The sequence below is a fragment of the Haliaeetus albicilla genome, chromosome 1, assembly GCF_947461875.1.
Source record: "Haliaeetus albicilla chromosome 1, bHalAlb1.1, whole genome shotgun sequence".
Classification (NCBI taxonomy): Eukaryota; Metazoa; Chordata; class Aves; order Accipitriformes; family Accipitridae; genus Haliaeetus; species Haliaeetus albicilla.
In genome coordinates, this window is record NC_091483.1 from 42249848 (window position 1) to 42276622 (window position 26775).

The 26775-nt window shown below is 35.8% G+C and overlaps 1 protein-coding gene across 7 annotated transcripts in view; it reads left to right on the forward strand.

Moving 5' to 3' along the window:
• PALLD (palladin, cytoskeletal associated protein) overlaps positions 1–26775 on the forward strand; it is a 208325-nt gene that overhangs the window by 65195 nt on the left and 116355 nt on the right. For all 7 annotated transcript variants that reach the window (XM_069786624.1, XM_069786635.1, XM_069786646.1 and 4 more), the window contains 8 exons: positions 6972–7150; positions 9998–10064; positions 10622–10727; positions 11713–11787; positions 13914–14055; positions 14355–14378; positions 22967–23086; positions 23878–24220. In XM_069786624.1, the coding sequence (XP_069642725.1) occupies positions 6972–7150; positions 9998–10064; positions 10622–10727; positions 11713–11787; positions 13914–14055; positions 14355–14378; positions 22967–23086; positions 23878–24220 (1056 nt within the window). The remainder of the gene's footprint in view (positions 1–6971; positions 7151–9997; positions 10065–10621; positions 10728–11712; positions 11788–13913; positions 14056–14354; positions 14379–22966; positions 23087–23877; positions 24221–26775) is intronic.

Consider the following 26775-nt stretch of genomic DNA (forward strand, 5'->3'; position numbering starts at 1 on the left):
ATTTATAACTATGAAATTTTACTAAATTATAATGTTTTTGTTTTATTACCTCATTGTTCTCCATAAATAGTCAAATTATGATAAATGTAAAAAAAAAAACCAACTTTATTATTTAAGTTACTGTTTATACTGCTCCCACATCAAGGTCACATCTTTAAAAAAAAAAGGAAAAAGGAAAAAATTAAGGATTTGTATTTCAGGACAAATTTGTCTTGAACCTTTAATTCGGTGGAGAATTACCAAGAGATTTAGTCGCTATTGCAAATATCTTTACTCATTTAGCTCATATTATAATGCACATGATTGTTTTGACTAGGGTTCTCCATTAAAAATAACTTGTAACAAAAAGCTGAGGTAAAGCAGAAGGGCCTTAGGAAATAGGAGGTAGTTGCCTCAGGACTAAATTTGTAGTAGGAGTAAATTTCAGTAAGTTCCGTAACTTAAGAAAAATACATTTTGTGGCAAAAATTCTTACTGTGCCTAAGAATAATTTAGCAATAACAGACTTGAAGTCAGTAGCATGCATTATACCACTGCCAAAGAAATGCAAAATAAGCAAAGGTAACTGTCAAGAAAATTATTTAAAATTCTCTTAATCTAAAAAGTAAAAAATGTGTTCTCTAAAAGATTTGGTGTATGGCAAGTTAGACAATTATAAATCTTTGCTCAGTGTTGTGTTCAATTTTCACACTTTCTAGCATAAATTTTGTGTTTTCTTGTGTGAATATCTCTATCATTCAGGTAATTAAACCCCTCCATCATAAATATATTTTTTAAAAGCTTCTATAATTAAAAGCTATAAAATGAGGTAAAAAATTGCAAAGACAGAGACAAGATACAATCTTAAAAAAAAAAAAAAGAACTTTTAAGCTAATCCTGTGATTTTAAGACAGAACAATTAGTTTTTAATCAAGTTTGGCAATACTGTTTTTCTTTTGTAATTAACTGTACACACCTGTGTGAGACTGTGGAACATTACAGTACTTGGAGAGAATGACATGAGCTACAGACAGGATCTCTGCTGTAACTCTGAATATCTTGTCTGGAGCTGTCAAAAGCTCAAGCTAACTTTCAGTTTATTTCCCCAGCTGAAATGTTGAAGCAGAGCAGAATCCTTGTCCTACAGGTAAAATGAACAGAGACTTGGAAAACCTACACAAGAATGTAGGGAAGGAATTTTCCTAATGACAGGAATAAGCTAAAAAAATTATCTCTGGAGTCACTGCAACCTGCAAACAGTGACAGAGGCCATTGCTCACTGTTCTTGGAAGCTTTGTAGCCCATGGCTCAGCTGGTCACATCTGTTACCTTCTGCACCCCCTCCTCTTTGCGTCCTTGCACAGAGCGTTATGCACAGCTTGAGTTCAGAGGGAGCAGAATTAACTTGTAGGGAAAGTTGATGAGTGTCTTGAAAACACAGCCATTTTGGTATTCTCTTGCCATATTTTTACACTTTGAGAGGACAGTTTTGGTCCCCTAGTACCTAATCATGCAATTTACTCAGCTGGATGTGAAGTCCTCATTGAAGTTTGTGAGAGCTTGGAGAATGCTGTGCAACACCGGAAGAATCAGTTACATTCTGAGTAAGTTTGTAATGTGTACTGTTTATAATGTAACATGCTTTTTACTATAAAATTGGCTTCTGTGGTTTTCAGTATATAGAGACATCTTTTTAATTGCTTAACTGGAGGTTCAGGCAAAGCATCAGTGTCTATATTCAGATCTTCATTTTCTTTTAAGATTACAAAATATAAATATATAAAATACGTATGTTAGTATTGGTAACTCTTTTATGAATTGCCTATACAAATAATGTAATTGTATATTGCACAAAAATTGAGCAGTGTGCAAAGAACATAAGCATCTGAATAATCTGATTACTGCAGAGTACTCCAAATCTTACATGGCAAAGTTGATTTCTTTTAAAAATCAAGTTAAATTCTTTAAGTAGTAATGTTTTACAGTCTGGAAGTGTTGGACTGCTTAACTTCAACGGAGAAAAAACACAATGGAAGTTACACAGTATTGTGATGGAAACGCTGACTCTGCCAGTACAGGAATGTCAGAGTATTTCGTTTTAACTTTTCTTGCTGGACATACTTAACACTGCTAAGGATAAAATTACTTTTTAATTTACAGCTTATCTCTCTGCACTTTTTGTAGTGGTCAGAGTTCCCTATTATAATTCTTCCCTAAGGCTATATCTTAAAGTTTCACTTCAGCTGCCATTTTAAATTAACTTTTAAGAGTATGCAGAAAGGAAAACCTCTCTATTCCTCAGTGACTCTCAAAAAACACAAGTTCCAGCAGGATTATGCATTAGAGACAACCTTGAACTGTTTTTGTTAAGGCCCTGGTGCTTATTCAGTCAGTGTACTGTTCAACTCTGTTTATATTTTGTTCACAGTCATTAAAATCCCAGACACACGTGCTTATATTTATTTCCATGCATGGAGGGGTGTGAGGGCATAAAGAAAAGAAGAGTGAAAAAGAAAGACACATTTTGTGAATTGCTACTTGATGTCAGTGTGCATGAACTGCTGATCACCTGGCATCTGACTGTCCTTTTTTGTTTGCTGTTCTAGTTTTGCTGTCATACAATAATGTAGCCAGTGGAAAAGCAAAGCAGGCTTTGAAGCGTGAAAAGCGAGTATCTTAATCATTGTTCCCCTGCTACCAAAATACCTCTGGTTTGCTTCCTTGGAGTATTGACTTTCCAGTCTAGTGATTGTGTTTCAGCGTCTGCATTAAATATTTAATTGCTATCGTTTTAACATACAGTACATACAATGTAGGTGAAAACTAAGCATTGCTGGAGAAGGGGCAAGGCAAAGAGTGGTACAGTGGAAATGCAGGCAGGAAGAGAAATGGAGGGAAGAGAATGAAGAAGAAAGTAGGAAAGAACAGAGAAATTCAGTGTAATTTGAAATTTAGCAAGATACTTAATGACTAATAAAATGAATTCCAGTTGTATAAAATGTATATTCCTTTTATTTGATTTTTTTTTTTTTGCCAGCCTTTATCTGACATCTTACAGCAGTTTCTGTTCTCTTTCAAGGGAACAGTTCTCTACAAATTCACATGAATGCTAGCATGGCCTGCAGGAATGCACCTAGGATGCAAGCTTGAGTTCTTATTCTGTGTACTGATATGTACACACATATGCAAAACATTTTGTTGGTGTCTCTGCCTGTTTTGTTTCTATCTGCACACTTCATACAATATTGAGAACCTACAACAAAGGGATAGGGAAATGAGCAGATAATTTTTGTACTTGGTATCTAGAACCTGTGACACAGAAGTCTTTTTAAACCAATGTTCTCTATACAGGGAATTTTCTTTTAAGCAAAGCATCTGCAGTGCGTTTGTTCCTTTGTGGTACTTCCAGTGTCTTTTGATTTTGGTTTGGTTTGAGGTATTTTGGCTCTCCAGAAGTATTATTGCCTTCTCACAGCTAGGTAGTAATCCTCTTATTCCCAAGAGGATCAGTAGGCTGGAATAGACTGGACATGAGTTAATGCTGCCCTAGTTAGTATGAAGCTGGAATTTTATTGTAAGACTTGCTTTCTGGCTGTTTTTCTGTGTCTAGCCATGAGTCCTCCTTGTTTCTTTGGCTCAGTCTCCCTTTGATAGTGATTTGTTGCTTGCTTCGGTGATCCCTTTGCAGAAAGAGAGAATGCTTCAAAGATTTGTCTTTGAATCTTTTTCAGTCCTTAGGAGCAGAAAATCCTCTTACCATGACTATTCCAAGTGTAATGGCAGTAAGGCTGATGAGGCCTGTAGATAGCAGTTTTGTGCTTTATAATAGCCCATACAATATAAAAGATAGAAAACTAAAATTCAGTCTGTGTTTGGGAAAAAAATACTTAATTTATTTTTATTAACTGACCCTTTTTTTAAATTCACAAACTCTCTTGAACTGAACTGGTGGTTAGCAAGTTATTGCAGGGTAAGTATTTCAGTTGAGTATTTTCTCATTCACTTAATTTTATGTAATCTCCAAAAGAAATTAATATTAATTAATCCTCTCCTTTTATCAGCATGTACATAGAAAAGAAAAAAATAGATAGAAAAGGAAAGAGAATGTAACTAAGTCTATTCCAGTGTTCTTCATTTCAAATAACTCTGCTCTTGCCTATTGTGAAGGTGAATTCTTTCCACAATAAACAGTGCAGTCCCACACCAGGCCTGTTTCCCATTCATCAAACATCACCTTAATGATGGCTGAGGTAATTCTGTATTGAATTGCTTATGTGTTTTTCTCTGTGGCAGACAGTGCCTGATGTAGCAGGTCAGGACTCGTTTTCAGTGGTATGTCACTGATGTGATGCAATGACTCTCAGTCCCAACCAATGTTGAGGAATAGCTCCCAGTACTTGGGGCTGACTATGTCTATTCATGAACCAAGGGACAGCGTAGAACTCATCCTCCTAAGAAAACAGTTTGCTTATTAATGTCATCTGACAAAAAAATATAAATGGATTTTTTATTTTAGGCTCATATGCTTATCGCAGTTTCTTAAACACTGTGTGAGCATGGACTTTGGGAGACAGTAGAAAGCCATACAATTTGCATGAAACTAAACCAGGATCTATCTGAGAAAATAATTAGGCTTGGAGGAGAGGTTTTCCTTTGCAGGATGTTTCTGGAAAGGAAAGAAAAATAGAACTAATGGTTAAGTAGAGCCTCATATTACAGGTTCTTGTCTGTGATTGTCTAGAAATTGAATTAACATCTCTCTTGTGCATATCGTTTAAAATGTAACTTAGGAAAGGCTGCACAGAGGTTAGGACTCTGAAGGTCTAATAAGCAAAAAATAGTAGCAGAGGTCCTCACACAGGGAGAAGGGAGGACTTGTGACAAGAGAGGAAAGGAGGCAAGACGGGGAAGAGAAAAGTTAATTTTGGCAGTTGAACTGACAGAATAGATTTGTCTCCAAGCCCAATAGTTGTAAAAGTAGGCCAAAGGGGTCTACTGAGTAAACAAATTGAAGTTTGTTAGTTCTTCCAAAAATGATACTTTCTGTGTGCACTGTCTGGGCACAACAGAAGACAGAAAAGGAACTTTAACGTTAGTCTTTTAATTACAGAAGACAATTACATATGGTTTTAATGCTACTATCAACATTTTTTTGCCTTCAGGAATAAAAGATCTATTGTTCATAAACACAGAGGGCTTGCCCACAGTTCTGGGTGTTATTAAGGGGAATTGTCTTATGTGTAAATCTATTAGGTTCCTTAACTCTGCATTCTGAAATAAGCATAAAATGTCAAGTTTTACAATCTAATATTTTCAGAAGAAGATTTTGTAAGATAATTTTTATTTCTGTTAATTACATGTAGTTTACTAAAAAGAAAAAAGAGCAATAAGAGTGAGGCAGTTTATTTCTAAAGACTCCTCTCTGATTGTTATTGTGTGGTATCTGTCATCCTGTAGTGCTGCATGCTTTTCCTAAATAGGTAGGGGGAGGTCTATAACTCCTTGGGGTTACTTTGGTTTTGGGGGGCAGGGGAAACTAATCTGATAGGGAGGGAAAAAAAGCTTAAGAAGTTTAAGTATTACTGTAATGTAACTGCAGAAGTTCTCTCATAAACATGTGCAAACTACAGGGAAAATATCAAATTTTTTTGGTGGCAGATGTTAAGTCTTTAAAAATTATTTTTTGAAAATACCATCATGTTTTAATCTGAATTGACTCTCCATAAATTTCTGTGGTTATATATATATATATTTTTTTAATCTTTACTACAGTAGGAAACTAAAAGTGTATGGGGGGAAGAGAATGAAAGATCACTTTTGAAGCTTGCTGTCAAGAATTACTCACTTTGTCTTTATCCTCACCACAAGATTTGAATTCTGTGGTGACAGAGGAAGAAGAGGGAAAGGAGGGCAAAGAGAGAACACGGAAAAACACAGATTAGGATTATGGGCTGAGGGGAAAGGAAGGAAGAATGATAAAGAGCAGAGTGAATTTGTGGGACTGCAGCTCAGAAGGACGTGGCAAAATTTGTTTCCAGAACATAGTGAAAATTTGAGAATGGAGGGAAGTCTGTTCCCTAATGATCTTCCTTTAGTGACTCACCCATCTACCGTCCCTCACAAAAATGCATAGCAGCCCCTATTAAAAAAAAAAAGAATTATCCATTTCTCATACTTGCTGGCTGCTAGAGATATGAATAATTCAGGGGGTAGCCTATGAGAATAGGACTACCTGGTATGAGGGAATCAAAAAAAAAATGGGAGCTGGTACCTTCATGGAAGCAATGCAGACTGAGAACATGGACCAGCTCTTCAGGCAGCGTGCACTGGAAAATGCTTGACTGACCCAGTGTAAACAAAATAGGCTGTGCTTTTACCTAGTAATAAGTCACTCCCAATAAGTGTCTGTTTTGCCTGTACCTAAACCCAGCCCTTTTGTTGGGGCATACCTTTTTGGTATTGTATTTTGTATAGGTATTATATACATATAATGAACATGAACCTGTTCATGTTCCTGATCTGAGACAGGAGTAAACCTATTTAAAGTTTAGCAATATGGAACCCATACCATGGCATTATATTAGGTTGACTGGGCATGATAGACAGAAGTCAAACATCCTGCGTGGAAAATCAGTGAGTATGAGGAAGAAGGGAGTAGCAACTTAAATTGAAATGGATTAGACTGTGGTCAAAACAAGCCAGTATGTAAGATATGCAGAAAACATTAATTCTACCAAAACAGGACACAGAATAGCTTTAAATTGTACACGTGTACAATTTTCTTAGCATTCAGAAATGTCTCACTACCTTTTAAACAAAGTTTATTCCAGTAAGGTATTTCTTTGCGAATGCCATCAAAAAACACTTCAAAGCACCATGTGCTGATTTCAGTAGCAATTTAGGTTTTTGCAGCAGAGTATAATGTCTTCTGTGCGATGAGCCTGATGAGTTCTTTTTTTCTTTTTGTCTTTCTAAATTTATGTGGGCTGCAGATGGTTCTGTGAAGGAAAAGAACTCCAGAATACCCCTGACATTCAGATCCGTTCTGGAAGTGGAGGACTTCATTCACTAATTATAGCAGAAGCCTTTGAAGACGATACTGGACGCTATACTTGTCTGGCTTCAAATTCCATTGGTTCAGATAGTACATCAGCTGAAATATTCATTGAAGGTAAGAGACACAGGAAAAGATAATTAAGCTGAAGTTTACTTTTGCTTCTGTATGTTAAGATTACGTTTGCTTTGGTGGTATTTTCATGGTGTGCCTCTACTTCCCTTTAATGCAACACATTTTGAACATCACTTCATAATAATTCAGGTATTTCAAGGAATGTCCCAAGAATCAGTGGATAGATTGTTATTATTTTAGGGTACAAGTAAGATAAAGAATGGAAAAGGAGGAACAAGCAGAGTTTTTGGCATATGGTTAGCTTTTAAGTAGTACCCCCTGTAAATCAAAGGTTTGACTGGTGATATCAATAATGATTTTCATGATAGCAGTAATCCCCTGTCTCAGTTCTGAACTTCTTCCCAATGCAATTAAATGTAGCTGCCCCAAATGAGTGTCCTTCAGGCATGGGTAAATGTATTGTAATTCTTCATATTTGGTACACTGACTTTAAGTCAGGTTAAAAGTCAGTCATACTGGTTTTGTCCAGAATCAACTGTTAGTAATTGTAAAAATATTTCTTGACTTCAAAATTAGTCATAATTCAAGTATTATTTTCTCTGAGGAAAGTTAATGATTTGACCATGAGTAAAATTATTAAATTAATTTTTTAGTGGAGGACTATATTTTAGTCATGATTCTACTAATTGAATACTGATTTTTATTTTAATTCATGCATCTTTCAAACATTTTGGTAATATGCATTCTTTTACCAGTTTAGTAACTCATTAATATGATTTTAAATGGTTAATTGAAAGCATAAGACAAATTAATATAAGAAATACTCATAACAAATCTGAATAATACCATACCAAAATGATTAAATAGCTTTTGATTAACAAAGCAATAAACTTTTCACTAGAAATTCACTAAATCACGACAGATGTGCATTTATAGGGTTTCTTTCATATGTTTTTTTATGAACTATTTTATCCCACATTGGGATGTAATAGCAAAATCAGCAAGACATTTCTGAATCTTACGGATTCTAGTAAGACTTTTCTTTACAGAAGTAAGCATGATTTCAGAAATACTCGGGTATCGTACAAATATACTACTGTGTGAAGTTATAATAACAGAAGCAACACTAAAAAAGAAACAGCTGGGTAGAGAGATACAGGGACTAAAACAATTCCTTTTTTGAGATTTGGCAAAGTCTTACTAGGGAGGTGGTTGTTCCCCTGTACTTGGCATTGGTGAGGCCGCACCTCAAGTACTGTGTTCAGTTTTGGGCCCCTCACTACAGGAAAGACATAGAGGTGCTGGAGCGTGTTCAGAGGAGGGCAACCAAGTTGGTGAGGGGCCTGGAGCACAAGTCTTCTGAGGAGCAGCTGAGGGAACTGGGGCTGTTTAGTCTAGAAAAGAGAAGGCTGAGGGGAGACTTTATCACTCTCTACAACTACCTGAAAGGGGGTTGTAGTGAGGTGGGTGTTGGTCTCTTCTGTCAGGTGGCTGGAGATAGGACAAGAGCAAATGGCCTCAAGTTGAGGCAAGGGAGATTTAGGTTAGATATTAGGAAAAAATTTTTTACTGAGAGGGTTGTCAAACATTGGAATGTGCTGCCCAGGGAAGTGGTTGAGTCACCATCCCTGGAGATATTAAAAAAGCGAGTGGACAGGGTACTTCAGGACATGGTTTAGTGGGCATGGTTGATGGTTGGACTCGATGATCTTGAAGGTCTTTTCCAACCTAATTGATTCTGTGATTCTATGATTCTATGTGGAAGTGCTATGTTGAAGTATTACAACATGTACTTTGAGAGAGAGAGAATTGTACAAGTTGTTAGGCTCCTCCCCTGTGATCTTTAAGGAAACCAGATTGTCACACCAGCATTGCTTTGCACATTAATAGTCTTGATGACACTGATGCCTCATACTTTCTTCTGTGCAGCAGGCCCAGCCACACAAGACCTGGTTATCTTTTGCTCAAGAGAAATACTTCGATGTAGGCACACTTTGCTCACTTGACATTGCTTCTCTCTTACCTTTCCTGTGCTACTTGTTGCTTTGATTTTTGTAGTCTAAACTTTGTAAATAAATAGGGTGCTCAGGTGCCTCAGTCCAAACTTTCTTTCACTGGAATCAGTCTGTGTTATACTATGCATATTGATTATGAATTTCTTATGACTTGTATTACAAATACAGCTACGCATGTGTATGCACAAATCCTTTGAGGAATAGTATGTACTGCATAAATGTCTAGAATAAATGTTGTGCAAAGTACCAGTTATTAAGAAAATTTAAGACAAAGGGAATAAATGCTTTCGTATTTTTTTCTTCTAATGAGTTTAGGGTATTGCTAAACACATATATTATATCAAGACTTCCACTGGCAAGAAATAACAGTACATAAATGTTATGTATAGGTTAATATAAATAGTCTGAACTGTGGAGATTGTGAGTAGCAAGTTTTGTCTGAAAATGTCTTGCTATACTGAGTTGCTCTCGCATAAGGTTGAAGATTTGTTATCTGTGTATAAGCCATATGTTTATATTGCTTATGCTTTAAGTTTTAACATTCAAGTAAATAAAACTATATGTTTCCAGTAGAGTAGTAGCAGTCACCTTTTTTTTTTCTTTTTTGGCCGTATTTGCTTCAATATGAAGGAGGACAGCTAAAAGCTTAGGGAAAACATTTTGCAATTAAATTGGCATGGTTATGATTTTTGTAACTGTCTAAAGTACTTAGTTACAAACTTTTATCAGGTAAGAAAAACTACAGTAGTTTATTACAGAGAGTTCTAAACTCTTGAAGTGAAATGCAATAGTAGCACAGTTTTTTCTTTGTAATGTAAACATTAAATAAATCAGTAAAAGGATATGAGATTATTGAAAATACTTTCTTTTCCAGGTGCCAGTTCCACAGATTCAGAGAGTGAAAGTTTAATTTTCAAATCAAAATCTGGAGCTATGCCACAGTAAGTGTGCAAAGTAGAACAATGCTGTGCAAATGTTCTTAATAAGGGGCGCTGGAACATCTTCAGTAACTTTAGATCTGAATAAGCATCTGGGGTATATTTGTGTATGTCTTGTGTTTTCTCCTTCTCTCACGTGATATAAATGCGTAGTATTATAACTGTCAATTTTATTAATGCACTTGTTCTGTCAGAGAAGTCTGGCCCTACCCTGACAATTCTTTTGTTGATATCAACTTTTCATATTCAGGAATAACTTTAAGTTAACCAAGTCTTCATTTGTAGTCACCCAGCCCTGTGCCTCCAAAAAAAGTTGCAGAGGCCTACAGTTAAAGAAACCAAAAACATTTTAGTTTGTGTCTTTAATCAGTACTTTTTATTGGGTGTGAAAGTGTGAATTAGCCAAAGTTTGTGTTCTACTCAAGCTTCCTCCAGTGTTGATCTTTTCAGCTGATAATGACATATTTAAAGATGTGGAGAATAGGAGATGGCTTATTGGTTACAAACTAACATATTCTGATTTCAGACCTTATGAAGTGCTTGCTGTTTCTTTTTTTCAGGGCCCAGAAGAAAACCACCTCTGTTTCCTTGACAATAGGATCTTCTACACCAAAGTCTGGAGTCACCACAGCTGTAATTCAACCTATCTCTGTGCCCAGTCAGCAGGTATTTTTAGACACCAATTTTTAAATTAGTAAAAGTATTTAAAATTTTATTTCAAAATTTGTAAGTCCTGAAAAACTCTGTCATTTTGAGGAATTATATTGTTGAACTATAAACTTACATTATTGTATAAATAACTGATTTTAACTGATATAAAGAAATTATTTAAAAAAATTAAGTGTGTATCTAGTGAATGGGGCATAAAAGTAAATATACATATGGATTCTTACACAGTGTATATCAACACAGCATGTGAGCAGCTGACAGATCTGGTGATGATGAAAATTACAGAGTATATCACTTAATAATGACTTGGTCCAATTCCAAAAGAATGTAATACAAATGAATGCCTACAACAGTTTTTAGTGAAAGTTTTAAATTTTGTTATTAAATTAAATATTGCTGTAATTTCTCTGTGCCTTTTAGAGAAAATTAAGTTTTACTGTATAGAAGTTAAATGTAGAAAATTAATGTTCATTAGTTTATACTAATTTTAATGCCACTGTGGATGACTTAGAGTTTGAATATAAATCATAAAATACAAATAGAATAGAACTCTCTGTTAGACTGTACATGGTAAATTCTTTTCCCATCCTTTAGCTAACCTTGATAAGCTTTTAGGTACCTGGCTTTATTTATTATTACTAAATCAGTCAAGGGATGTAATAACAGGAGAGGGAACAATGCTTCAGTGCAAAGGACTTACTTGAATGATATTAACAGGAGTAAAACTCTCAAAATACTTCAAGGCAAAGACAGTCGGATACAAAATTCTCATGGGAAGTATAGAAGCTTCTAAAGCTTGCATTTGATTTCAGAAGTATAACAGATGTGAAATAGTGATGTCACTGAAGAAGCGTGCTAGAACGAGAACACCATAATAAGACTGTGCATTTGAGAGTTTGCATTATTGCATACTGCATATGCAGGCCAAATTACTGAAACCAATATTCTTCCCAGTTTATAGCATTGTTGCATTGCTTTGCAGGTTCAAAGCCCTACATCATACCTGCACCGTGTGGATGGATCTAAGCCTATCTATTCTGCTCCTATTTTTACAAAGGTATGTTTTATCCATCATGACTTTTATATGACACTCCTGTAGTCCAGAAGGAAATATCGAACTGATATATCCTAATGCAGGAATGTTTGATCGTGTTAAAACTTTTACAGTTTTCATTATCCTTTTCAGTACTAATGACTTCCTAAGAAAATACTTTTCCACTGCGACAACGAAGTTCATACACCTTCTACCCTATTAAAACCACTAGTGGAATTGCATGAATATTCTATATGTGTTTGTCTTATCCCCATGACTGTCCTCCATTGAGAAATCTTTGTAAAGTAAAACAAGGTAGGCACCAATTACATGTCATAGTCATGACAAAGCCTCATTCACAATAATTTATCTACTGACAAGAACAAATAACACAGGCCTTTTTACTTTTTTTTTTAGAAAAAAATCCATGCAGGTATGTTAGTTAAAGCAGTTCAGGTATTCTTCATTGGGAAGTCTTGTAAAATGTAAGGCATGGACTTGCTAGAAGGGAAACTTTTATTCAGTAATTCTTAAGTAATTATTTAAGTCCATATTTATCATCACATTAATCCCAAATGAAACTTTAGAACTGGGAATTAGGTAACAGCAAAAAAAAAAGGATATTATATTTCCCTAATCTCTAAAAAACAACTTTAATTGAAAATATGATTTTCATTTTACCTTCAAACCGTCATTTCCATAGCAGTAACTATTATTTCTATTATTTAGTCACCATTTGTTCAAGTCAAACTGAAGAAAAGAAGGTTTCTGGTTATTACTTCAGAAAAACAGTTGACTGAAAGCTAATATGGAACAGCAAGTAGTTTTGCCTAGAGATAAGTAAGAGTAAGCCCTGTTCTCCACAACTGTCTAGCCTGGCTCTACCATATCCCTTTCACATGTCGGGAAAGGTCTGATTCTATCCCTCATAATTCTGCCCTGATACTGCAGGTATCACAAGACAGTGAATAGCGGAGGTGCAAGGGGTTAGAGAATGTGGTTACTGCAAGGTAGGGAGGCAGGTAACTTCCTAGTAAGAGTGGGAAATAGGAGAAATCCAGCACTCATTCAGGAACTACCAAAGCAATCGAAACTCCACTGTTACTTCCAAATCCTCATATCTCTTGTCCCTGGAATCCACTATTAACTGGCTTAAGCCAGTTGGGACATAACAAACCAAAACAATTTTAATTACAGAAGAAATGAACCAGATATGAACAACAAAAAATATAGTTACCCAGCTTCCTGATGCAAATTTCTTTCTATACAAACTTCAGGGAACAACCCGAAGATATTTAGGTTTACATGTAACAAAATTCTTACGTATTTGATTAACTAGAGATCTATGAATAGTAACTAGTGATGACTCTGATCTTAGGCCTGACTTCAAATGCTTTGCTGCATCAAGGCCTAAAACTTTGTTAATAAACTGGAAAGGGAATGAGACGGCCAGTACAGTTAAAAAGACTCTTTGATTTATAATCTTGAAATGGATAACAAAGGCAAAAATAGTGGCTTTCCCCTGTCAATTCTGTTATTAAAAGTACTGTGCTTCTCCTCTCTCACTGTAGTTCTTCATCAAAGGTTTAGATTCTTCCTGAATTTTTTCAGATATATGTAAGAATTTATTACAGCCATAATACTGTCTCAGAAGTTATCCATACACAAGCTAAGATATCCTAATCATATTTGTGTCATCTAATTTTGGTTGGTTATAAATGGCTCAGAGGAAAAGCAACTCCACATTCTAGAGGTTGACCTGAAAGCAGCACAGCTACTCTCTCAGGACCAAGTCAATCGATGTGTAGCTAGTTGCAGAATTTTCATTTCATTTTGTGGAAGAAGTATGAAAAATGAAAGGTCAGGCTGCAACTATCTGCTTGTGATGGTCTGAGGAATTAAATACTTCCACACCTTTTCCATCTTTGGTCATATTAAGAATGTATGTGAAGGTAACCTATTCGGTCATTTTTAACTATATAGCTGATATATTAAATTGAATCAGAGTGAAAATACAGCTCGCAGAAAATATCTATTGCAAAAATGTAATGACACAATAAAATAAAGTTGAAATACAAAGGAAAGAAAAGAGTATTTTTAAGACTGTAAAATGCTCCCAGTTCATTTGAATTGTGATTGTTATATTTCAGGAGCTACAAAACTCCACAGCGTCTGAGGGACAAGTTGTAGTATTGGAATGCAGGGTCAGAGGACCCCCTCCCATTCATGTTAAGTGGTTTCGACAGGGTGTCGAAATTCAAGATTCTCCAGACTTCAGAATTCTTCAAAAAAGTAAGGCAATAATCTGAAGTGGCTACTTTTGATAAAGGCTGGGGAAAGATCATGAAATTAGCCTGTCAGGATTGAGTTTTGGATAGAGTCCTCTCTTCCTCACATTTCAGTGATTATAGTGGCTAGAAGTAGTAATTAAACTACTGCTACCAACAGACAATTTAAGTCTTCCTTATTTTGTAATGTGTCTGCACAGATTCTGTACTTGTCTAGAGTATTTCAGTATACTGTTGTTTCTTAATGTAATCTCTAATACTATTTTTCTTGTTTGTTTCCCCTCCTTATGATGTGATATGCAGAGCCACGATCAGCAACGGAACCTGGTAAGAATCATATGAAAAAATAATCTCTTGATTCACTAGCTCTTTGAGTTTGTATTGAAGCCATAAATAGAAAAGTGTTTCTGCTGAGCATTGGTAATATGAAACCCCCTTAAAGACAATGTTTCTTTATCACACCTTCCATACTTTACACTGTCATTTACATCAATTCCTTTATTAGTTAAACAGTAAATTCCATTTAGACCAGCAAGGAGAGTCTCACAGCTTAAACTGAAGCAAACTTCCTTCTCAGAAAATGAGCAATTTGCATGCTACTAAGGAAAAAGAATAAATCCCACAAAATTCCATTACCCAAATTGTGCTCATAATGAGTTTCATAACACCCAGCCACTAAACACTAGTTTGGCCAATCTAGCTTGGCAGATGTGAAGTGTCTTAAATGCAAGTAAAAGCTGATCCTCAAAAACAAGGGCACATCATTGAATTTTTCTAGCCTATTTGCAAGATAGAAGTCCTAGATTTCAGCGAGCAAAAAGTGTTCTTCCAACTACAGGTTTTCTCTCGCTGCTTCATTTTCCAATTATACATCATTATATGCTTTGGTAGTTTCTTGAACAGTAAGTGGATGCTAAAAGACTGAGAATGTTTGTTGTTCTCTTTAATGTTTCTAAGTACAGCATGTAGAAGAGAAGACAGTGATATGGTCCGAGCCTTGCTTTAAGAGGGTGGCTGGTTGTGCTTGAATATGCTTGAATTTGGAGAGAGTTTTAATTATGACATAAAAAGATAAAAGAGAAAAATTTTCTATCTAACATCTGGGTATTCCCAAAGAGTGTCTCTGAACCAAAGTACTTTAGCAATGGGGAAGTGTTTTAAACTTTAAGGGGTTGAATTACCAGTCTTTGCAGGGAGAACAGACTTAGCAGCTGAGTGATGTTTGTAAAGTAGCAGTGTGGCTATGAGGATACACACTAGGAAAAAGCAGTGAAGGGTTATTCCTAGGAGAAATGCAGCTTTCTCTTAGCTTTCATGGAAAGGAGAGGAGGTGAAGAGGGAGAAAGCTTCTGCTTTTCTTTGCCAGTTATTCACTAATTTTCTTACTGCTTCACAAAATGGTCATGAAGTAAAATAGGTATATAACAATCATATGTATACACATACATGCGCGTGTGCATGTGCACACACTCATGCATGCTCCATCCTGACAGGTATTATTAATTGTGGTGTGCAGCATCATCACCTCTAGTAACAGCTGATGCCTAGAATACATATGACTGAATGATCTGGTTTATGGAGGCTTGAAATGTGAGCCATGTGAAGGAAAGAAGAGTGCTGGAAAACCAAATTAACCTCTAATGAGGAACTAAAACATGTCCCAGTGCTAACAATGGGCTATTGGTAGCTTATAATCATAACCCAAACTTTAAGGTTTAGAAATTGTAAGTTACAGTACAAAACAGTTTGAGGAGAGTTTTGGTTCTTTTTGTATCCAAGTGTTTGGTTATGAAAAGAAACAAAGGAGAATAGATTTGTACTGAAATATGTTCAATTCTGTTTCTTTCTTGGAACATTCTTCTGGAATATCTATTACAAAATAAGTCTCCCAATTTAGCTGTTTTCTTGACATCTTTAAAAAAAAAAAAGTCAGATCAATGGGTTGAGTTTTTTCCCCTTCCCAGAGAAGTAGTCCAAGTACAACATCTTTTCTAGATTTAATTTACTGATGCTATGAGAATAGTACCTAGTATATAGCTCTTACTAGGAGCTTCTTTTCTACAAAGTCACTTGAACTGCATTCACGCTCTCCTTTAACATGATAGAAAGTATCTGAAAGGACTGAAACTTTATGCAAAAGTTTCTATGATTTACTAGCATATCTTAGGTGTTTTCTTTTTAATATCTAATTTGAAACTGTTCTGTCAAAATTCATAATCATGAATAATGTTTGCTTATTTTTGGGAATCTTTTTTTACCCCTTCACTCTCTTTAGGCAACATAATGTGTATAATGCTAGGTGAACAAAATATTTTAGAGTAGGATTATCTAGTAGAAAGGAGAAGCACTTGTTTGCTTGAGACAAAAGGCTCAAATTTCATTGTGTGAATAGTTGAGTACAAAGGAAATCGTATATTATGCCTCTTGCTAGAAGATTTTTTTTTCCATGGACAGCTAAGTAATTTTCAGTATCGTTAGTTGCAAGTTTCTTATAGCCTATCTGACAGATTTTACTGTGGAATAAGTAAGAATATTCATAATAGTTCACAAAGCTAATGATTTCCTTTCATAACTACTACGTGAAATAAGAAATAGAAGGTGGGATTTGGAGTCCAAGATGATCACTTTGCCAGCCCTCTCACATACCTGCGCCATCATGTTGATGGTGCTGAATTCTGTCCTTTCTGTGTCTGCTTAGCTTGCAGATGCTGAGAAAAGATACCTGAAGCCTTCCAAAGAGTACTAGGGAATGGATCCTTACATGAAAGGTGCATTTCTTGAGTTTTCACAGGTACAGAAAAGTTATTTAATATCAAGGTATCTCATGCCACTTTCAAGGTAGGTGGCAAGGCAAGAGTAGGAAGGCATCTCAAAAAACTACTTTGGTATCTGTATTGCTGCAGTTTAATAGACATAACAGTAGTGAATGCCTGACAGCAGTCTGTCGTTTTTTTGTTTGTTTTTTTTATGCTTGTAATTCTGTTGTAATATATATATTTATAAGCACCTTCCTGCTACCCAAAACCTATGAAAGAGTTTCAGTTTGGTATTTTTTTCTCCATGCATTCATTGAGCTAAGTACTATCCCTGTAAGATTTGTGCATGTATCAGTTCCTACTAAGCCCTGTTAAATAATATGCAGTGTCTTACTCTCCACTAAAATTAATGACAGTACGCTTATTGGTTTATTTGTGTAGGAATTGACTCTGTGCATGCAAAGGGAATGTAAATACAGTTTGGGCAAAATGTAAATATTTCCTTTTGGCATAAATTATGAGCAGTGTTTTGTGTATTAGTAGTAATACTGATAATAAGTAACACTGGTTTTTAGGATGTCATGAAGGATCTTAAAATTTCTACAACAGGAGCCTGGGTGGGTACCAGAAACATAATAGGTACAGCACTGGTTTGTGATGCACTTCATACTCTAAGAAGCCAGACAATACTATACCTGCAGAGGAAATTGTTCATAAGCAAACACACAACTGCTATTCAGAGCAGATGGTGAATATGTGTGCAAGATTGATAGGGAAACCAACATGCCTGTGCTAGATAAGTATTCAGAATTTTGAAAAATGGACATGATCTCTAAAAATTTTTCCAAGTGTACAACTTCCATGGAATTTTACATAAACTCTTAACAAGACATAGTGTGACTTTCATTGCTGGTTGTCAACCGAAGTCCAACCATCAACAATCACTTTATAGTACTCAAAAACTTTGGTTATCCTTTGCTAGGTTGGGACTAATGATTTAAAAGAAAAATGTTCCATGAGCTCACACAGGTAAGAAATTAAGAAGCAAGAGGGGGGTTTTGGCTGCTTTTTTTGGGTACATTCTATCTACCCTAATGTGTTTTGCACTCCTTTTTCTGTCTAGACAGAAATCGGTTTACATCACAAATCTCTCCAGACTGCTTTGTGAATTAATAGCTAGTCAGATTACTTAAAGCCAACATCACGGTTTGTCAAATTACCTGCTCTGTACTTCTTTCTTGGACATTTTGACTTTATGCTGATTGAATCCTTCAAAGAACAGGCTGCCTGAGAATGAAAAATCTCATGGAATCGTTTGCCAGCTGTTGATATTTTGACCATTACTCAGCTGTCTGGAGACAGCCACAAACTGTATTGAATTACATTAAAACAATTGTCTAATGGCATGTAAGAAGAAAACTATATGAAGTAATTTTTCTTAAATTGCCAGGGAATTGCCACATATACATGCTTTTTTTTCCCAAGCATAATACTGTGTATATTCACCAAAAACATCTCAAAAGATAGTCATCACTTTTCTTGGATTGTGCTTTCTTGTTCCCTGTTTGGCTGCTGTGTTCCAGTTTCAACTCTAGTAAGTAACTCCCTTAGAAATCTCCCCCTATTTCTGCATAATGTTTGAAACTGAAAATATATGGCAGATGTTACAGAAATCCTTACTGCCTCCCACACCAAGAAAATCAGCTTTCTGGTAGCTGATGAAATGCAAACCACAGAAACTTCAGTAGGTCAGCATGCATGTTGGATTCTTGCATTTTTTTTAGTGAAAACAAAAGAATTATGACTAAGAGTCTGGCTCTCTTTCACATCTGAGCAGCAAAGAAGGGCTTGAAGAGAGCAATCTCCAATGAGCTATAGCTCAAGATGCCAAATGAAGAGGAAAACTGAAAAGAAGCTAAAATTATCCTTCTTTAAAGGTGGTCTGATCAATCTACATGCTATTGCTTGTCAATTACATTTTCAATTGCACTCTGCACTCCCAAGGTACCTACAGAATTCTGGTCCTGTCAGTGACCCCATCTTAAGTCTGCTGTGACTGTCCTTGTTTGCTGATGCTTCCAAATTCAAAGTAAACCTCTGATCTTTTTTGTACTATGTGATTTAAAAAAAAAAAATTGCTGCTATTCCTCTTCAATTGTAAATATTTAAAGCTTGTTCGGGTACATTAATCATCACAGTTATGTTGCTGAATGCGTTGATTTCAGCTTCGATGTATACACGTGACTTACCTAAGCCAGCTAGTTGGAAGTTATTTACAGCATCATAACTGCCTTAGTGTAAACTTTAGCATAAACTTTTCCTTGACCCTGACAAATGGCTTAATTTCTCCTCGAACCTGAACATTGCTTTAGGGACTAAAGTCCATGCTGCCATAGAAGTATTCTTATTTATTGTACCCGAACTGGTTAGATAACAGCTGCCTTGGATATTCATTACATATGCTGTAACCTCAATTCTTTACCCTAAAACTGCATTATATTGCCCACAATCACATTTGCTGTTGTTCAGTTTTCTTTTTAGTATTTTGTAAGTGCTGTTTGAGATATCTTCAAACATAGTCAGTTCTGTATATCTTTTTAAAACTTGTCTCTTCCTTTCTTGAGTGGCATAAAGCTTATTGAATAAGCCAGAACTGCTGCCTAACTGGGTAAATGTGTATACAATAGTGATAATCAGAAACAGGTAGATTAAATACTTTTTCCATTGTGTTATTCCAAGTTAAGGCATCTACAGGTCTGCAATGCTACCATCTATTATGCTACTCTGCATATTCAGTGGTTCTTTATTTTCACACTTCACCATTCTCTTTATATAAAAGATGCAGAGATACCTAAATGAGAAGTTACCTGATGGGCATATTGCTTTGCCGTTAAACTGTAGTTAAACTTCTGATGGCTAAGGGAACAAGAGCGACAATAAGAGCCAAGTTGTCTACAAGATGGCAGGGTTGTGTTTGGTTGGATTTTTACCAGGAAACCACCACTGTGACTACCCACTGTCTTTGTGTGGCAGAAAACTTATGGCTTTGAAACTACATCTTATAGGAATAGCTCTGTTCATTGCACCATAATGAACAACTACTAATAAAAGACCGTACTTATTTCCCAGGACTGTATGTGCATTACTGTGGAGGAAGCTAATGATCATATTTGGAGATGAAGGTGCAGATATAAGAACTACTCTAACTTTTATATAATACATAGAAACATTCTGAAGTAAACACGTTGTCCGTGATGAAATTTGTTAAAATGCAATGGTTTTCTGTCTTACCAAAGATTATTCTTCCTAATGGACTCATGAACCATTAAGGGAAAGGATTACTCTGTAAAATGTAATCTTTTTTTCCTAAATAACTGGCAAAATAGTCAAGTACTTGCATGCCTAAGCATTTTACATGTTTCAGTGAACAGAATGCTTTTGTATTCATCTAGTCAAGTGTTAAATATGTTTTAAGGCCCTGAGAACAGCATTTCAGAGCTGCTTTCTGGAACACATTTTTGTGATGAAATTATTTGTCAGTTGATGATTGCCGGGAAGTAGAACAGACATTATTTACTTCAAATCATCAGATTCTACTTAGCATAGTAACAGAAGGAAAAATGATTACGTAAATCTGGATGTAAAGCTAGAAAAATACTCAGAGCACTATGCATCCAAAGTGTGTTATGGAAATCTTTAAAGAACATTTCTTTTGTCAAATTAGTATTTTATTTCTATGCTTTCCACAGTAGTAAGCCTTTTAGCAAGGACCTGGAGGTCAGTGATTGTTGGGTTGGGGGGGGGGGGGGGGCAAAAATTAATAAAGGCAATGGCAATGTGTTGCTCGCACATGCTTTTTGCCCAAGCTGCTTTTTGATTAGCTCTTAGGGTTTTTTATGTTTTCAGTTTAGCCAGTTTTTTCATGATTGATCACAAATGTGTTGTAGTTTGCTCATCCGGCTGAGAAGACCAAGTTTTAAATTGATTATTTTCATCACTAATTTACTTTCAGTTTATTTTACCAGGATTAGTTCAATTTACCATGTATAATTTTCAAATATACCGCCTCAGTAAACAAACCACATCATGGAAGAATCCATTAGAATTTTTCCATCACTGAAGAGTGAAGATCAGCTCTTCTCATGTGATCGTTTTACATACTTAAAAAAACGGAAAGAACGTTATGCATTAATTAGCTCTGCTGTTTGGAAAATAGGAATTCTGCTGGTTATATTTTGTAGTAACTTTGCCCTCATTCAAACAGCAGTTCTCAGCATGGTGGGAGGGATTTTCTTTTGCAGTCCTGAAATACCCAGCTTTCAGAATTCTGCTGTTAAATGAACAGGAAACTAGTGTGCTGCATGTATCAGATTACATCCCCAGAGTCAGTTCAATCCAGGAGTACGCACGTGTGGTTAACAATATAGCTTCAACTGCTTACGACACACCAAGACTCTAAAAAAAGCTGATCTCAGTAGTTCAAAAACTAGCTTGTGTTACCCATTACTTTCCTGATAAGACCTTTCATGAGTCATTAATCTTCATCTGGGTCAGATAAGATCCAACCTGCTACAGTATTGCCAGACATTCCTCTTGCAGCTACACGGAATGACTGGTTTGTGTTGCCAAAAAAACCCCCCATGTTCTGCTGTCTGAAAAACAACTCTGTGCCAAATATTTAGTTAGTCATTCATTTTTAGCCCATTTCCAGTATAGGAAGTTTTTGGATGCATTGTAATTTATAATTGGAAAAATTCCATAATTTTTGTGTTAGCTGTCTAAACAAGACAATGGTCTGCCATTCCACAATGAAAATTAGGAAAGAAAAAAAAAAAAAGAACTATTAGAAAATGTTTCCTTCTTTGAACTAAAAGAATTGAAGCTTACTTTACTGAACCTCTTCTACAGAATAATTTTCACGTGAAAGTTATTGGAGTATGAAATATTTTTCCTCACTTTTCAGTTTGTTTTTATTAGCTATATTCCATTGATTTTGTGATGATATCTGGGATTCCATGTAAATGTCCAAAATGCAAAATGCCTTTTTTTTTTTAATGAAGCTGAATTCTATAAAACTTCCGTGCTTTGATTTTGAGACAAGAAATGAGCATAAGCAAAAGAAACTCCTATTTAATTAAGGAAACCCACGATGTAACATTGTCCAGGTCTAAAATTATCTAGGTATGTTGTGTAAATATTAGGATTATTTAGATTAGCTATGCAGTGAATTTTTAAAAAGATTAGAATACTGTTTACAAGTAGAGATAAAGTGACTTCTTCGAAAAATCTGGAAAAAATATGCCTAGATAATTAAATGTGCCCATTATAAATGGATGGAATTGATTTAGAAAACATTACTGTGAGACCCAACCTGAAATATGAACAGTCCAGCCTTCATACAAGTTTTCTGACTGAGGCCCTGGTATAATCAAAGCATATACTATGGCTATCAAAGTAGAACGAACAGATTTCAAACAGCCACAAAATATGTCTGTGTCACAGCATTCTGACGAGTTTCTGGGGTTGCTGTTTTGTCCTATAGTTTCAATTTATCCATTCTCACTGCTTTGCAGACAGAGACAGAAATTATCTTCCCAAACTCTGCATAAGGGCAATATTTGTGCATCCAGAGTTTTTAATTCTGGTCAGTTTATACAGAAATGTTAACTGGAAGTGATGACAAAATACTTTCTGTTTTTACTGGGAGTGGGAGTTGATCTGAAGTGTTGCATTAAATACAGAAAACTTTGGGGAAAGAAGGAATGACATGACATGCATATTGGTGGTGTTATTTGGAGACCCAAAAAGAGCTTGCAAGTATTAATTGCGTATGGAAACCAATATATTGATTCATATGAATTAGTACTATCTTGCATAAAAATGAAGATACTGAGTGTATGAAATGACTGCACAGAATTGTGACTTCAAAATTACTTTTCAAGACAGGCCCCATTTGAAAACTTAGTTTGGTGAATTTACTTGGTTTAGATACAAAGTGATTTTCATTAAAGCCATTTATGTTGGAAGATCTTCTGCAGTTCTCTCAGCATTTCTTTGTATAAGGAGCACTTTCTGGTGTCCTTCTAACATATAATGCAAAAACATTACATGGTACTTTAAATAGTTTATGATGCAGTTTATTTTTCTTTTTATTTCCAGAAGAGATATGTACCCTTGTAATTGCAGAAACTTTTCCTGAAGATTCAGGACTTTTCACATGCACAGCAACAAATGAACATGGTTCAGTAACAAGCAGTGCGCAACTAACTGTCTGCTCAGGTACGCGATGAAGGGAAACAGGAATATTTAATCAGAGATCTTAGATAATTAATTTACCTGTGACGTTATCAGTCTGCTTCCCTTGTAGAAAGGGCTGCTGTAAGACAAGGGTTTTGCCAACCTCAGAAAATTCATATAAAGAAAACTGAATGTTTTTATTGGCTCATTTCCTAGTTTAATATTTTTATTCATGTAAAACACATTTTTAAAGTGTCTGCCACAAACCTGGCATATTTTTAAGCATTAGGGTTCTGAGACTAGATGGCAGCAGAGGCAAAATGAAAGCAGATGAAATTATGCTACCAAAGGTGGCATATGACTTTTGTAAAATAATAAACTGTGACATGGTGTGTTTAGTTTTGTAATATGTTTACATACATATTGTTGTGGAATGCACTAGCCTGGCTGCCGTTGCAAGCATGCCATGTATACATACATCCTTCAGCATTTTTAATTTGTTCTTAAATGATGCTGAGAGTCCAGGAAGAGGAAATGCTGTTTCAGCTGTTGTTGTCCGTACCTGCCAGTCTCAGCAGCTGGATTCCTGAAACAGATTTAGAGGGATCCATAAGGTACCTTATTGTGCCTTTTGCATGGGGCAAAGTCAGAAAATGAGTAGCCAATCATGTATCTAATTCATCATAAATTATCAACAGGAGGACTAGAAAAATATCTGCACAGAACCAAAGAGATCTCATCTTTAACAAACTAAAAATACTGCATGTATGTACCATGTACCATGTACTTTGTCTATGACTTGTCGGAGAGACGTTATTTTTTATTTCTTTTAGCCAACTCAGAAAGCTCTAGTCATGAATCACTGACAAGAGAATCCAACAGTGATGATTTCCATAATTTCCCACCGCTTCCTCCAGTTGAAATTAGCTCTCTTGAGCTTCCTCCTAAGAAACATACAGAGACCCACCAAACAAACAACACCGAGTTGAGATCTGGTGTGACAGCCCTTCAACTACAGCTCAATTTGTCTGAGGAAAAAACAAATGGCATCCATCCCATTCATGGAGTAAATGGAATGATTAACAGCAAGCCAAATGGTGATAAATCCATCCCACCTCCAGCTGTCTTGCTCTCACCTGCAAAGGAGCCACCACCTGTGCTTGCCAAACCAAAGTTGTGAGTATTTTTTGATTGTTTTTTGTTTCCTATAAACTTGATATTTTTTGAAAGCAGATTTTTGCCTGGAGCAATTTAGTGTTAGACAAGTAATGGACAAGGACTGTTCCTGTCCCTTGAAAAATCCTCTTACTGCTGTGATTTATGTCCCAAAGAGCTCAATACAAGAGAGAACTGTGTTCTTTCTCATAGTGCTACGTCAAAGGGAAGTACATTATATATACCAAATTCTACAGAAAGATTTAAGATAAAGTCATAAAAAAGAAATAAGTGGTAGTGGCTGTTGCTCAGTGCTTTTTATTCTTAGTCACTGTACCTAAATGTCAAAGTGGCCTGAGATTCTTGCATGCTATTCCTGTTTCAACACTGGTTAGCTATCCTTATTCTGAATGTTCTTGGTTTTGTGTAGTCAGTGGATATTCAGGTGTGTAATGTTTGTATTATTTCTTACATTATGTTTACATATAACGTAACTTATTCTGCTGTCAGCCAGATTACAATGGCTCTTGTATAATTAAAAACTGGAAAATGAAAAGCTTAAGGAGAAGAGAGAGAAATAAGTGGAAAAATTTGTAGTAACATTTTTACCTTATGTTTGTGATGATACCTTATTTATGCAAGAGTGATCTTATGCTGACTGTTAACATAGCTTGCTCTTAGCACTGCGCAGGCTCCTCTTTTGCATCTTCTTCAAAAATTTTTGGAGTATGACAAAGGAACTAAAATGCTATTTTATTTCATTTGCGTCAGTAATCAGAAGGGATTATTAATTATAAAAATGTGATGTGTTTAAGACAAAGCATGAAATATGGTCTTCAAACCTAGCAAGGTCATTTCTTAATTAGATGTTTTCACAGGATAACTTGCAAAATATAAAAATGCTGTTCTTTCAGCAATCGTGTGCTGATTTTAAACACACAAAAACACATGCTTGAGGCAGCAAACCAACAGGGTTCCCTTTCTGCACCCACCACTTTTTTCCTTCTGTTGCTCTTTGTCATTCTAAGCAGTCTCTGACAACTGTAGAAGAGAAGGAGGAGTGGAAGAAGTAGACAGGCAGTGGTGGAATAACAATACATATGGTGGTGATTGCATGTATGGGAGGGAGGTTGCTGAAGATGGCAACTTGCAGATGACAGGTGATGTGGAGTGAGCCAGGTGGTCCTGTACCCAGCACTTCTGTTGCAAGACCCATTTGTGAAGAAAGGAGATAGCTGCTCCAGCACAGCATTAAAAAACAAATTTCACCCCAGAGCTTTCTTTCCCAAAAGTGAGGTTGCCCTAGATAAAGAAAGCTGTGTCATACACTTCCCATTGTATAGTGTTTACTGCTACTTCTGCAAAATTTGTTTTGTTTTTAAACATAGAGTCAACACATAAACAGAGGTGAACATTGTATACCATGATGTGAGAAGGATGCTATTACAAGAATCCTTTCAGTTGCTGATGTCCAAATTGATGACCTTGGAATCCCTAGTGCAATTGCACTTGAGTCCTATATTTTGCCATTAACACTTGATACGTAAGAGAGTGATCTTGATTGCAGTAAAGATACATGTTTTGCTTGGCCAAAGCCACTGTAAGTCTATACTGCTGTCAGAAATGGTAATCTTGCCTTCCCCTCAGTCAAGTATTTTGCTCCCAAGCATAGTGATAACATAAGAAAGGGAAAGGGTGCTAACAGGAGGAGGAAAAGCAATGTCTGGCTGCAGAGACTTGAAATCATCTTTCAGCATTTGGTAAACTCCATCCCAAACCAAAGCTAACAAAATAATTGCATTAAAATTAGCTGAGTAGTAAAGTAGCTATCTCAACCATGAGAGTGATCCCTCGTGAAGAGAACTCAGCTATGGAGTTGTATCAGTCCATAGAATATTAGTATTTGATGATAGAAACAGCATATATTAGCAATGACATAACAGCAAATATGTTTATTATAACATTTTTTACAATTATTTAAATATTTAATGTTGGCTATGTAGAAAGCTTGAAGCTTCTGAATATAATTAGTGAGTTTTAATTTTGATGAAGACTAACTCTGATTTTAAATTTCCTAAAGAACCTTTTCTTTTCAAGCTTATCTTAACTCAAATAGTACTTAACAGGTTTATCTGTGAACTCTCTGAATAGTTTGTTCAGCCAACATAGAAAGCAATTGCAAGGAGTTTGGGAATGATGGGCTGGTTTGGGGGGGGAGGTGTTGGTGGATGTTGTTGTTGTTGGGGAGGGGGAGGTTGGGGTTTTGGGTTTTTTTTTGTTTTGGTTTCTGAGTTTTGGGGTTTTTTGTTAATAAGAAGGAGAGACTGAGTACCTTCTTGAAGTATGAAATACATTTGCACCTTGGCAAGGAAGCTGTAACCAACACCTATAAATAATGATTTACCACAATTCAGTCCAATGCAAGAGCTGGCATGCTACAGAGAGTTACTGTAGTTGTTTTCAGGCTTGAAAAATGTTTTCAAAGTCCTACAAAATGCTCAGTTTGTGGTTACAGATACTTAAGTAATCCTTAAGCCATAACTTAGTTGCCTCAGTCTGGTGCTGAGAATATTTAA